At 41.5% G+C, this 14,606-nt stretch overlaps 1 protein-coding gene and 1 long non-coding RNA gene across 2 annotated transcripts in view; one reads left to right on the top strand and one right to left on the bottom strand.

The window, feature by feature from the left end:
• The window catches only part of ITGA2 (integrin subunit alpha 2), a 97,520-nt gene extending 83,358 nt beyond the window's left edge, over positions 1-14,162 (bottom strand). The window contains exon 1 of the mRNA XM_040977527.1: positions 13,973-14,162. Within this exon, the coding sequence (XP_040833461.1) occupies positions 13,973-14,036 (64 nt within the window). The 5' untranslated portion in view covers positions 14,037-14,162. The remainder of the gene's footprint in view (positions 1-13,972) is intronic.
• On the top strand, positions 10,812-13,892 carry LOC121154524. Its single transcript, XR_005883542.1, has 3 exons — positions 10,812-11,194; positions 11,724-11,934; positions 12,943-13,892. It is a non-coding gene; the product is annotated as an uncharacterized LOC121154524 (long non-coding RNA).
• Positions 14,163-14,606: the final 444 nt, after the last annotated feature.

The following is a 14,606-nucleotide window of genomic DNA, read 5'->3' as shown; positions in this document are numbered from 1 at the left end:
TAGATGAAATGAACAAATCCCTAGAAGTACAATTCACAAAATCAGACCAAAAAAAGAGATGAAAACTGGCCATAAAACTATGTAAATTCTGAACATATAATTTTGAGAACCTGCCACAGTGCAAATGTAGGCACAAATGGCTGTCTAGAGCATTCTATCAAGCAGAATGGAAAAATAACACATCTACACAAGTTTTTCTAGCAAACAGTAAAAGGATGAGGCAATTCTCATCTTGCTTTGTTATTAGTACTGAAGATCCAATGAGAATGCAAAAAGGATATTTATAGGTTAATCTCATGAATATAAATACAAGAATCCTAAACAAAATGCTAATCAAGAATATAAAAAGGACTGGTAGAGATTACACACACACACACACACATATCCTACAAATATATGGTTGTCATCCTCATCATGTTTTTCAACCTTGCTAGTAGAATGCTGAAAACTCCTCACTAAGCATGATGTTTCACGTGGGTTGTTTACAGGCACTTTAAAAAATTAATAATTCTCCCTCATTGTTTACTAATACTTTTTAAAGTTACAATTGAGCTTTGGCTTTTGTAAGCATTTTTCTGCCTCCCCCCCCCTTTTTTTGAGGATCACATAAAAATTTTCTCTCAACCTAAAAATAGAACAAATGACATTAATTTTCAAATATGGTGCTTAGAGGGCAGGAACACAACCCAGTGTGTGGGCAGGTGTCCTGCCTGGGCTCCCTGCGCTGCTCTTGTGTGATTTATGGGACAAAGAGAATTTTACATATGTTCATACCAACTCTGCTTGCTCGGCCCTGAGTAACAAGGGCCTCCATCTCTGAACCAAGAGTCTCATGCCTTACGTTAGTATCTATCAAATAGTAATTATCAAACTTACTAATTTCAAATAGGGTAAAAATTAAGTCCAATCCCTGACACGCAGTGTAATAACTTTTCATACATTTTCTGTATGTGTATAATATTTCACAATGAAAATTTTAATCTGCTCTTATTTCTTTAGAAAGCCTGTAATTTTTGAGTGTGTATTAGGTGCTACAATCTGGGAATACAGTGTTTAGGATAGGATGGGGTTCTTTAAGAGTGTATTCAGCTGCAGACACCACTTAGGATGCTCACAGCCCACATGAGAGTGTCTAGGTTTGAGTCTGGCTCTAGTTTCTACGTCAGCTTTCTGCTTATGTGCACCTTCCGAGGCAGCAGCAATGGAACAAGCACTTGTCCCAGCCACCCACATTCCAGATGCCTGGCCTTAAGTTGACCCAATGATGGTAGTTGATGGTAGGGAATGAACCACTGGCTACAAGGTGTCTCTGTTTCTCTTTCTGTCTTTACAATTTGTTCTCATGTTTATTTGAAAGTATTCAGCTGGAGGGATGATCATGCTGAGGATAAATAATGGTGCTGCTGCATGGAAGAAAGGAAATGTACACTATACTGGTACTTTGATTAATCTTAATAAATTAGAATTGTCTATAATATCATCAATAGAACTATCTCGGACATGTTTAAGGCAAAGCAGAAACATGTTAGAGGCAAACAGTCAAAAAGTGAAAACAAATTGACCACTAAAGGAATGCCGGTGAATTCAGAAGATTGGCAAATAGAGGGTCTCGTTTTTTTTCAAATACTGGTGGGAAAGAATTAGGGATTTTTCAGAGTGCCTTTCTTCCAGAAAGTGTTCCTTTAATCTACAGTGTATTACAGCCACTGCTGGACATGGTTCATGCATTTACATTCACTCAGCAAAGTCATACTAAGAATATTTGGCGCAAGAACACAGAGTTGTTCTTAGCACCTGCAGCCTTGATGGGTTACAGCCAACATTAGGCATTACCCAGTGATGAAGACTGCTTGGCATATGGTATCCCATATCAGAGTGCCTGGGTGTGAGTCCTGAGTGGAACCGAGACTAATTCTAGCCTCTTCCTGTTAATGTGTACCCTGGGAGGGACCAAGTCCTTAGGTCCCTGGCATTCACAAAGGAGGTCCAAATTGAATTCCAGACTCCTGGCTTCTGCTTGGTCCAGTCCTAGCTGTTTTGATCATATAAGGAATAAGCCAGGAGATAGGAAATCCTTTTTGCTCTGTGTATATGTGTGTATCTCTCTGTCTTTCAGCTTATCAAGGGCCAGACACATGACTCAATTGGCTAATCCTCCTTTTGCAAGTGCCAGCATTCCATACGGGCACTAGTTCATGTCCCAGCTTCTCCACTTCCCATCCAATTCCCAGCTTGCACCCTGGGAAAGCAGCAGAGGACAAACCAAAGCCCTGGGATACTGCATGCACATTTCAGACCCAGTAGAAGCTCCTGGCTCCTAGGTTTGGATTGGCTGAACTCAGAATATTGTGGCCATTTTGGTAGTGAACCTATGGGTAGAAGATCTATCTCTCCTTCTCTCTGTAAATCCGCCTTTGCAATGAAAATAAATCTTAAAAACAGTGAAATCTAAACTGGACCAGGGGTTGAGGATGCATGATCCTAAGAGAAGGGGAGATGTAGATAAAGTCCACGAAGAGAACTGGGAGCTACAGTGTGTTTCAGGGCAGAACACAGGGCAATGATCAGAGGGGTTAAGGCCAGGCTCTCTCGAACTGTAACCAAAAGAAATAAAGTGACACTAATATGTTCAAGTCCGATTCCTTGAGGGTAAAACTACATCTGTAATGCTCAAGAGTTAACATGATCATGGTGTTACATAATTTATTGAATGATTTTCTATTTTACATATTTTTGCATTAGAACTAATCACACTGCAATCAAAATTAAAATTATATAATAAGTATCACATAAAAACATATGACACAAAAGCATTTAACACTATGCTTTCCTCCACTCTTCCCCAGTACATGGAACACCAGTCAGCTACTCTGAAATATCTGTGCTACGTTACAAGCATTTAGAAGTCTGTTGAGAAGTTTCTGAAGTTCAACAATGTTTACGATCCTTATTGTAACCAGCATCCAGTAAATGACTTGATTACATGACCTGAAGGTAACTGGTAAACAGTTTGGAATAGAGCTGTCTGACCTCACCAGGCAGAAGCCAGTTTGTGCTCAGTCTGCATTTCTACATGGTAGCCATGGAAATGAGATCAGGGCTGCACAAAGACAAAGGTCACCTCCACCGGAATCAGGGAGAATGACAACTGACAGTGTTCCAGACATCCAGTGGTGCAGCAGCTCTGCGTATGCTTTCCAAAACGCAATGCAATTATCTTAGGCTGACAATACGGTGTCTAACACTTTCATGTCCAATGCTCTGTTTGAACGTTAACCTCATTTTTACACAGAAAGTATTTCAATGATTAGGACTTATGCATTACTTCTAGAATAAGAAGTGTCTCTAGTCACTTTGAAAATGAATGAAAGCAAGGACTGCTGTCACAGAATAATTATGCAGGGGTCTGAAAACCAAACTGCACCATGTCTATTAACACTTCGGAAAAAAGGGAAGAACAGTCTCTCAAAGGAAGTAAAATACTTTGGAAAATTCTTAAGCAGTCCAACATATTATGGAGAAAATATAAAGCATGTAATTTATACTCATTGATAAATGTAGTTTATATGTACTAGAGTTGATAAGAATAGACTGGGCAAGGCCCTAGAATATAAGTACTTTGAACAAACTTTAACAGTATGAAGAACAGATGTCAATTTTTTTCTGATTTACATGATTCAACGAAGAGACCTTAAAATGCTTTTAAAATACCACATTGAATTACATAGTATAAAAGGTTTTAATATTTTCCTAATAAAAACTTTAGAACCAACACTAAATTATCTATGATAAGACTCTGATTTCTGAAAATATTAGAATTTTTCTTACACTAGGTGGAAATATAGAGTTAAAAGGTGAGAGAATTACGAATTGATTTCTTTAAATGGGCTTATTTGCTGTTTAGGAAATTTAACAAAAGTGTTCATACCCATTCTACTACCAGATTAGGAATGTTGTTATATATTGCACACCTGAAGAAATCACGATTGATTCAACTACTTTATGACTAGGCAGCATGCTCTGAAAGCAGGGACACTGAACTCTGAGGAGTTCCTTTCCTCTTTGTTCCTACTTCCTTCTCTTTTTGTCCCTCACACTCCGTTCTCTCTTCTTCACACAGTTGGAGCGACTTCACCTTGATCTAATCAGTTGTGATCCATTCCATCTCAGATCCCAGAACCCTCCTTGTCCACCTCTGCTTGACCCTCTGCAGTTTCTCCAGAGCTGCTGTCGTTGCTGCCCATCTGTGTCCCTCTCCTTTCCCCCTAACACTAACATTTCTATGAACATCAGGGCTCCCCAGCCCTTTCCCCAGTGTCTCTTGTGCATCTACCAAAGTTTCCCTGTAGTGTTTTATTTTTTTTTAATGACAAGTGTATCATGCAATGTTTTAAGTAACAACTTTGAAGACACAGTCTGTTTGAGTCTCTCCTTGTTTGTTTATGGCTGCAACAGCTCCCATCTCTTCTCCTTTACTATCAATCTTTCTGAAATGGTTTCCTCACCTTAATTTGATCATATCACTCCATTCTTGTTTCTACCTTTTGCCCTTATGGACACCACCCTTGTCAAAGTGGTTTGACCTTATGAAGAAGTTGACCCTGCGGACCAATTCTTTCTTCAGATATTTCTGTATCAGAAATCTGCTTTTTACTGTTTCCCCCCCTTAAGATTCTTTTATTTGAAATATGCAGAAAGAAAATGAATAAAATCAATGAATATGAGTTAATGTCCACCCACTGGTTCATTCCTTCCAATAATTGCAATGACAAGGACTGGACCAGGTTGAAGCCAGCAACTCCATCCAGATCTCTTACACAGGTGGCCAAGGTCCAAATACATGGATAATCTTTTGTTGCTTTGCCAGGTGGGTTAACAGGGAACTGACCTGTAGTGGAACAGCCTTGACCAGAGTGGTCGCTCATAAGGGATGCTTGCATCTTAAACAATAGCTTGATCCACTATGCCTTATTTTCTCTCCTCTCTCGTGCTACCACAGAAAACCAGTCACCAACTCCCGTCTTTACTTCTTCCTCAATATCTTTCAAATTGGTGCCTTACCCAATTTCCCTTGGGAGCTAGCTGAGATTGTATCCTCATTATTTCTTAACTAGTATACTAAACCCAACCTAAAATCAATCATCCTTAAATGGTTTTGGCGCCTTCCTCTGGCCTCCATCTAACCACCAAATAGCCAGAATGATGCACTGAAGGAACAAGTTTGGTCATGTTCCCCTGCCCAAGGGTCCTCCCATGCCTTCTCACCTCATCAATGTCCTCATGGTCACCTCATCATCCTTCTTTCCCTCTGAAACCCCTCATGATCTTGGGCCCTCTGACCTTCTCATTTCCACTTTGAGAACACCATGAATTCCTATTGTGTCGGCTTCCTATTCAAACATGTAAAAATCTTTTAGGAACTAAGATATTGGGTCCTATTGCTAGCTACGGTTCTAGTATCACTTCTTTTTTGGAAGGCAGACTTAGGAGAGACAGAGAAAGATTTTCCATCTGTGTTCACTCCCCAAACAGCTACAGTGGGCAGAGTTGAGCTGATCTAAAGCCAGGAGCTTCTTCATAGTCTCCCACAGGAGCTCTGGGTCCCAAGGACATGGGCCAGGCTCTGCTTTCCCGGGTCATAAGCAGGGAGCTGGATAAGAAGTGGAATGACTGGGACACAAACCAGTGCCCCTACGGGATGTTGGCACTTGAACGCAGAGGATTAGCCTAGTGAGCCATGGCACTGGCTCCCATAATATCAGTTTTTCAAACAGGATAACTAAACTTCACAGACCTAAAGTCCTTTATGTATATCTAAATTATAAAATATATCTCCTATCTCATGGAGAACTCTCTGGACACTGCATTGTGTCAAAGTGGTAGCTCTCCATCCTGTTAATTCCAAATTTGTTTTGGCCAATGAGAAACTACATGTGAACATGTGACTTCTGTTATACTGCAGAAACATATCCCATAACTAAGTTAAACCATGAGCAGAAAGAAGTCACATGTTCATCTCGTTAGATGCAGAGAAATCTTAAGATTCAACATCCCTTCATGATATAAAACTCTCCATAAACTACTCATAAAAGAACAAACCTCAAAATTATAAAAGCAAGCCAACAGTCAATATGTCAATATTATACTGAGTGGGGGAAAAGCTAAAAGCATTCCCTTTAGATCTGGAACAAGATGAGGATGTATACTTTTAGCACTCTTATTCAAGAGTGGGTCTTTTTTTTTGGTTTTGTTTATTTATTTATTTAGTATTACAAGAAGCAATTAGGAAGGAGATAGAAAACAAAGGTATCAGATTTGGGAAAAGGACATTAAAATATCCATGTTTGCAAATGACATGACTATATACATGCAAAAGCTAATTAACTCCACAAAAAAGCTGTGAGAACTAATTTTTTAAAAAGCCAATTCAAGGCAGTCCCAGGTTACAAAATCAACAGAATAGCTTATGTATAGACCAATGATGAACCTGATGACAAATAAATCAAAGAAATACTATTCACAATAGCCACAAAATACTCAAATATTTAGGAGTAAATTTAAGCAAAGAAGTAAAAGATCTCTACAATGAAAATTAGTGAGTATTGACAAAAGATATCAAGAACACAATAATATGGGAAGATATTGCTTTTTCATATAATGAAGAATTAATATTGTTAAAATATCTGTAATACCTAAAGGAACATGCAGGTTCAATATAATCTACCAAAAAACTAATTACATTCTTTACAAAGTAGGAAAAAAATCCCAAAAGTCACACAGAATCACTAAGGATTCAGAATAGCCAATGTAATCTTGAAGCAGCCTGGTCTTCCCCCAAAAATCAAGTTGAAAGCATCATAAGGTCTTATTTCAAAATACACTGCAAAGCTATAACAATTAAAACAGCATGATATTGGCATAAAAGCTGACATGTAGCTCAATTGACGAATGTGCCCAGATCATATCTTTAAAAAAAAGATAATCTGAGAATCTCTTCAGTAAATTGTGCAAGCACAGTTGGGTATTTATCATTAGAGAAACAAAATTAAATCCCAACCTCTCACCATAGACAAAATCAACTCAAGATGTATTAAAGATTAAATTTAAGAACTGAGACTACAAATTTGCTGGAAGAAAATATAAGGGGAAAATGTCTCAGCCCTGGTGTAGGTGATGACTTTTGGATAAGATCCACAAAGCACAGGCAACAAAAGATGAATCATGATGATATCAAACTCAAAAGTTTCTGCACATCAAAGGAAACAATAGAGTGAAGTGACACCTGAGAGAATGGGGAAACATGTCCAGCTAGGATGGAGGATTGACATCCAGAATATATCAACAACCTGAAAAATTCAAAAATCCAAACAACCCATTGAAGAAATAGTCAAAGGACCTCAATAAACAGCTGCCGAAATAAGAAACACAAATGATCAACAACTAAGTGAAGGAAAATCTTCAATATCACTAACCATCATGGACACATACTCAAAACCACAATGGGCTATCATTCTGCCCCTGTCAGAATGCCCATTCTCCAAGAGAGAGAGTGGTAAATGCCAATGGGGATGTGCAAATGATCAACTCCTACACACAGCTGGTAGGGATGTGATCAGTAGAATCATTGTAGAAAGGACTGATAATTTCTTCAAAACCCAGAAACAGACTTGCCATATGGTCTAGCAAAACCACTAATAGGTACATATCCCAAAGAAACGAACTCACTGCATTAACGTGATACCAACACTGCCCTGCTTCAGCACTACTGTTTACATTAGCTAAAATACGAAATTAAGATGTGCATCATCAGATGAATGGATAAAGAAAATTTGATATGTGTGTATTGTATTTGCGAACTATTATTCAGCTATCAAAAAGGAAATTCTATTATTCACACCCAAATGGTTGCAAGTGGGAAACACTATGTTGAATAAAACTGGATTCTACCTTACCTCCCTTATTTGTAGAAGCTAAAAGTTCAAGAAGAAAATGCCAGAGTATATCAATTTTCTGCAAATAGCTCTGTCAAATATGTCAAACAGATTGTCCAGCAGCACAGATTATTGTAGTTTCCATGATTTGAGAACATTTAAAAATTGACTAAGGTTGAACATTTTTCACTGGATCATTGTGTACAGTCCCTGCCTATTTTATTCCCGAAGTACCAACTTTTATTTATTTTTTGTTGAACTTAATTTAGTGGATCACTGATCTTTGTAATCTGAATTAAAATTATGCTGTCCTAAAAACAAATATTGTAAAAAGTAAAACACAAATTTGTAAAGCATTAAGATTATATCATAATTCTCTTTGTAGACTACATTTCAGAATTTAGCCATAGATATTGGATTTCTCCATGGCAATAATCATATCATAAATTCATTTTAGTGACTCCATAATGTTTTATTGCAGTGGATGACAATTATTTAAGTGGATTCTACTGTGTCCAATTATGAGTAGAACTGCAGAGAATGTTTTCATGTTTTGTGCTGAACTGTCCTGTAATTGGAGGGGAAGTGTGGTCTTTTTAAAAACTGAATTTCCAAGAGTAAGTGGTAAGTGCAACAGTTAGGACGCTACCTGAGATGCCTGCTGCTGGGTTTGAGTGCTCTTTGCTTCAGATCCAGCTTCCTGAAAACGCAGACCCCCAGAGGCAGCAGGTGATGGTTCAACAACTTCCTGCCTCCCACATGGGAGACCCAGATGAATCTCTGGGCATTTGGCTTCAGCTTGTCCTAGTCTTGGCTGTCGTAGACACTGGAGAATGAAGCAATGGATGACAGCTCTAGGCCTGCCTGTCTCATCCTCTCATCTCCTTGTTGCTTTGCCTTTCAAATAAGTAAAACTTTTGAAAGAAAAAAAAGAAAATCTAAGCTTTAAATTATACAATGTTTTTGAAGACATCAAGGTGTATCATGGCCTTCAATTTCAGTAATCTGGCAGCTGAAGTGCCATACTAGGGACTTTTATCCTGTATCTTCCTGTGACTCCATCCCCAGCACATTATCCTTTAATTTTCTGACATCATAGTTGCAAAAGAGCTGTAGTCATTCCAAACATTGCATCTAAATCTGGTAATATATTCCCTAACCAATGTTCCTCTTTGGAATGAAAGTTCCAGAAGTCCTCCAGAAGATGATCCCTCATGACTCATTGGCCAACGCTGCACTACGTACCACAGTGTAAATCAGACACTAATAAATGGCATGGATCCACCAGATTGACTTGGCTCATTCATCATTCCCCTCCTCTACCTATGCAAAGAAGGGTGGTAACTCAACAAATGAACTTCTGGTAGAGAGCAAGATAATGGGGGCTGAAAAAGATTCAGCATTCTAGAGCTGAGACACACTCCTTTCTTCATATTTTAGCTTCTTTCCAAATAGACTGTAACCTTTCTGGACCATGCTTTAAAATGATTTATCGCTGAACCTAGTATTCAGTCTTACATGAAGTATGTAAGAACAAACATTGTTTCATGAGCATCCAAGAGCCAGATCAATAAAAACTCCCACAGATGGTCTTAAGGCACTTAAAAATCACCATCATACACACTCTAATGCCTTGGGACTCGTGGCAGTGGAATTATTCTCTCTAGAATAATTCTCTAGAATTCTTCATGTGCTTCCTCATAGATCACTGGTCACCATAACAATTAAGAAAAAATAAATCACAACAGCGCTCCACACCTTTGACTTGTCAGTTTCTCTTCACCTAAGCTGTGCTGACACTTCCGCTAATATCCCAAGCTAAGCATGCATGGTGGTAGCAACTAAAACAGCTTTAGTGGTAGCATTTACATGGTACCAAGATACCATTGCATTTTCCTCAATGTTCCTGCAATCTTTTTATTGTCACACTGAGTGAGCATGTGTCTTTATTTGGCTGAATGTCTAAAATTCCTTCAATAAAAGCTCATCTTTCACATGAACAGGCGTTTCCCTTTGCATAAGCCCAGTGCTGGTAACACACAAAGCAGCTGAGCTTCACTTTGGAAGGAATTTGTTCAAACCAAGGCACTCTCTGACTGCTGGTGTTGAAATATACCTTTCCTGGTGGTCATCTTGCAACAAGGTGGTACAGGCCACCCTGGGATTTTAATTTGTTAGGAAAGGGAAAGAGGCAGTCATAATCTTTACAACAAACATTTCCAAATCTGACTGCACACCAGAAAACGATGAGCAATTCTTTTTAAGTATTAAATCCTGAGCTCCAAAGAATAAATTTAAGTCAAACAGAAGCTCCTGGGCCAGCTTAGCTGAGCTGGGTGAGGGGTATTTTTCAGAGGGTGACCTAAAGCCGTGGACGACAAAAGATGAAATATGGTGAAGAGTGAGTGCCAGAGATGACAAACCACCTCGAGCTTTTCTTTTTGTTACCAAGAGAAAAAAAAAAAAAACTGCTTTATAATCTTGCCTTTGGCAACCTCTTCTGAAACTGGAGAAAGATTAGCTACAAAGGGAAAAAATGAAATCACAATGGTGGAGGCAGAGGGAATAGCTGAAAATATTATAACATTCAAAGGGCATTTATCAGGTGCAGTCAGAACATAGAATTCTTCTATATGAAGAATGCATACACACGTATGTGTATATCTCTGGCAGATTGGTATATGTATAATTGAGTGTGAATAACTAAGAGAAGGCATGCAAAAGATAAGAATGAGTAGATATGCAGCACCCAGTTTGGGTAGGACTTTACGATATGCCAACAAATTGCAACTTTATCCTACATAAGACAGCAAATGCCAGGACTGACTGGAGGGATGAAAAGCCAAAAAGAAGAAAGCCAGAAACACTGCAGTAGGCTGGATTCAAAAAAGCAATGGCTGAGCTGAGTGGCAGCACAAGTTCTGCATGGGTTTCAGGGAGAACGGACAGAAGCTGGAGGTTGGCAGTGAGGCAGAAGCATGGGAATGCATTCCTGGCTTTCCTGTTTCTACTCCAGTACTGATATTACACAGGAGTAGATGATAGGGGAGAAGATACTGCAGGACAGGCATTGGAGTCTGTGTAAGAACTGCTGAGCCCGCCAGGCATATTGATGGGAAAATCTGGTGGCTGACGAATAGCTGTCTGAACTCAGAAGAATCTGGCTGGAGACCGACTGGAATGGAGCACTGGCCCAGAGAGAAGCTCTACTCCAGGGGTCTACTCCAGATGGAACCCTACAGAAACCAGCGACACCTGACTGGGTAGGCCTTTCCAGGAAGGAGACTGTGGGTGGGTGGGTAAAAAACAGGATGGGTAGAAGCCAGAGGTGAAGGATATATCAAGAGAAAAATTAAGTACTAAAAAACCTAAAAAAAAAAAAATCCTAGAAGTTAGGATATTTACACAGACCAAGTGGAAATTATATTAAATATTTGAGGATGTGCATTTAAAGGTTACTACTTGGCAGGGTTCCAGGGCTAAGGAGCAATGTGGCCCAGAACACAGGTGGGACAACTGTTCCTGGTCTGCTGACACACTGGAAAACCTAAGCAATGTCATTCATCGAGTTCCACTTACCATGCTGCTAGACCTATTTTAGGTTTCTTAGGGCCTACTTCCCATCCCCAACCCGCCCAGGTTTAATGAAGGGCAAGGAAGTATAGAGCTAGAAACTAGGAGTATGAATCTTAAGCTCTTGAAACAAGGTTTATTTATGGCAAGTAAATTTCAATCCAAGTATTAACATTAGGTGTGGGTTGCTATGTTTCTGTTATACTTCCTTTTTAATAGGAGAGAGAACCCATTTTGGCCATTGAGGGACCGAGATCAGTGCTGGAAGCTGGGAAGGCAATCCAAGTTTCCCAAGAGGGTGGCAGGTTCCTAAGCGCTTGAGCCATCATCACTGCCTTCCAGCACCTGAGCGGGAAGCTGGAGTCAGGAGCCAGAGGCTGGAACTGAACTCAAATACTCCAGCATGGGGTGTGGGCCTCTTTACTGCCAGGTGCTTAAAGTGGTTTGCATGTATGGCAGAAGGTACACAAGATGTATATACAAACACATGCGCATATCTTTAAAATGCCAACCTTTTGTACGCCTTTACATCACAAATATGCAAAATGCTGACACCTATGTGTGTTTAGGTATGAATGTTTCAAAAACTGTATACAGAAGGCACAACCCCATAGAAAATTAAACTGCTGACAGAGATTCAAATGTTAAGCTGAGATGCTCGTGAAAGATGTCAGTGGAGGTTTCTGGAGAGGCAACATCACAAATGATGAAACTTTAGTATCAGTTTAAATCAAGAAGAAACATCTCCCTTGAGTATGCAAACAACTGGAGGACGACGAAGGAATAATTACATAAACTACTTTATATGAATGTAATGGAAATCACCTCTACTTGCCTGCACTGAGTTAGCCTCATTAACTAATTTCAGAATTAAAAATAAATAAATAAATAAAAAGCCTCTGAGCCTAACCTGATGCCCTGCAGCTACACATTCCACTGGAGTGTTTCTCACCACTCCTGAGAGAACAAGCCTCAACACTTCAAAGACACCAAAACGATGTTATGCCTCCACAGCTTTTCATACTAATTAAAGATGGATGAAAAGCTTGCATTTGTATCTCTATTTGCTCTCAGGAAGACTTTTTTCCAGGGTCCCGTTTTCATTGTCAAGCCCAACTTCGAAACCCTTACATGGGGGGGAGGGGGAGGGTTGACCATTCCTCAAGACAACTCCTGTGCTCCCAGGGGACCGGGCAGACGTGAATCCGATGGTGTCACCCTCGGTTGGGTTTGATGCCTCGGTGCTTTTCCCAGAAAATCTGCAGGCAAGGTCACAGGGTCCACCCGGACTAGGTTTCTTCCATAAAGAAGAAAACTGCTGAATGTCAGCCTCAAAGGACAGCAGCTTAGGGAAAGGTTTGTGTCTTTAGAAAAAAAATAATAATAATAGTAAAGCCTCAATAATCGGACACCATTGGTTTTTTGTTTGTTTTGACAGCTGTTCAAACTGCGTGCCAGAACGAGACTCCCTCTCCTGTCCTGTAAACCAGAGCTCATAAACACACCTTAGGTTCTGAACAAAGTACTCTCCAGGGATGGCTTCGCAGCTCAGCAACCCGTCTCACACCCGTGTTTCTCCACTCAGCGCATCAAGGCCAGGTGGTGGGTGTGTCCTACAAAGCGCTGCAGGTACAGCTAGTCTTCAGCTAATTTTTGCCTCAAGGCACCAAAGATGGAGAAAGTGGAAAGGAAAAGGGGCTGACATTTAGTGCACAGCTCAAGACCACGGCATCTAGCATTGGAAAGTTTCCGGCTGCTAAGCGCACTCCTAAGAGACCGTGGCTGTGACTCAAGTCCTTGGGTTCCCGCCACCCACGAGGGAGACCTCAATTGTGAATTTCTGGCACCTGGTTTCTGCCTTTACAATGAACTGGGCAGTGAACCAGCAAGTGTGAGCATGCTTTGTCTCTCAAATACATAAGTACTTAAAAAAAAAAAGAGTGGAAAGAACTATTTCTGGACTAAGCTTACATTGGTTGCACAGACGAGGTTAAAATAATAAGAGGAATGCAGGCGGAAAGGATTTGTGAAGCGCTTGGTTATTCGCATCCCTCGTGGTAGGAAAACACCAGCGCGCCGCGTCCAGAACAAGTGGGGGAATTACTCACACACTTAGGTTGGAAACTAAGCATGTGGGACTGGATCCCCCAGGCACGGCGGTCCAGGGCAAACGCAGCACCTGTCAGAGCCCAGCTGGGCTCACTGTCTCCAAGACACTGCATCCCCACTCCATGCCACTCGCGGTGGTGACTTTATAGGATACTTTACCGACGGAGTGGACACCAATTTGGGGACACCAAATCACAGGCAGGAAAAAATAATGGAGAGATCTCTTTTCCACCAGTTGGGGATGGCTCGGAGCCCGGACGCGCGCTCAAACGGAAGATTCAAGGAACCTGCTCGCTAGTCCCACATGATCCACACAGCACTAACTCACCGCTCGTAATCCGCGCAAACCGCACACTTACCTTGGCCAAGTGCGAGTACCAGCTGCAGCAGCGTCCGCGCGCCCCCTGCCTGTCCTGGCCGCATCCTGGGACTGCCTCGGGCACGGTGGCTTCTCTGCAGAGTTTACTAGCGGACACTGTCCACCGAGGGCTGCAGGAACTCGGAGACTCTCCAGAGGCTGTCCGGAGGGCTTCTCTTGCCCGAGAAGAACCGCCCCGGTCCGCCCCTCCCGCCTCGGCAAACACGGGATCTGCCCTGGCCCCGCCCCGCCTAGCCCGGGCTCCCGGGCCACACCTCGGTTCCTCCACGCCGCCCCCGGCACAGCCGCACCTGGAGACCCTTAGCCCCGTCTTGCCCGGGTATCCGGACGCTGCGGGGTTGGGAACTGCGCGCCTGGCGGCTGCTACTGCCCTGCACCGGCCTGGCCGGGCATCTCCGATGGGTCAGTGTCTATGCAGTACGTACCCCGCCCCCTGATGGTCGTCGCCTGTCCCCAGAGAATGTCCCTGAGTTCTGGGGCAGCCCCCTTTGAGACCTGACAAGAGAGTGTTTGCAGCCTTAAGTCCAGGTTCTTACAGAACTGCAAAGTGCCTCGCCCTCTCCGCCTTTCCTGGGTGGGTGGAGAAACAGACAAAAATAGGTGCAGAATGACCA

The sequence above is a fragment of the Ochotona curzoniae genome, unplaced genomic scaffold, assembly GCF_017591425.1.
Source record: "Ochotona curzoniae isolate NIBS_2020 unplaced genomic scaffold, NIBS_Ocur_1.0 contig_2754, whole genome shotgun sequence".
Lineage (NCBI taxonomy): Eukaryota > Metazoa > Chordata > Mammalia > Lagomorpha > Ochotonidae > Ochotona > Ochotona curzoniae.
Note: the sequence above shows the minus strand (reverse complement) of the source record. Positions and strands in the feature narration are given on the sequence as shown.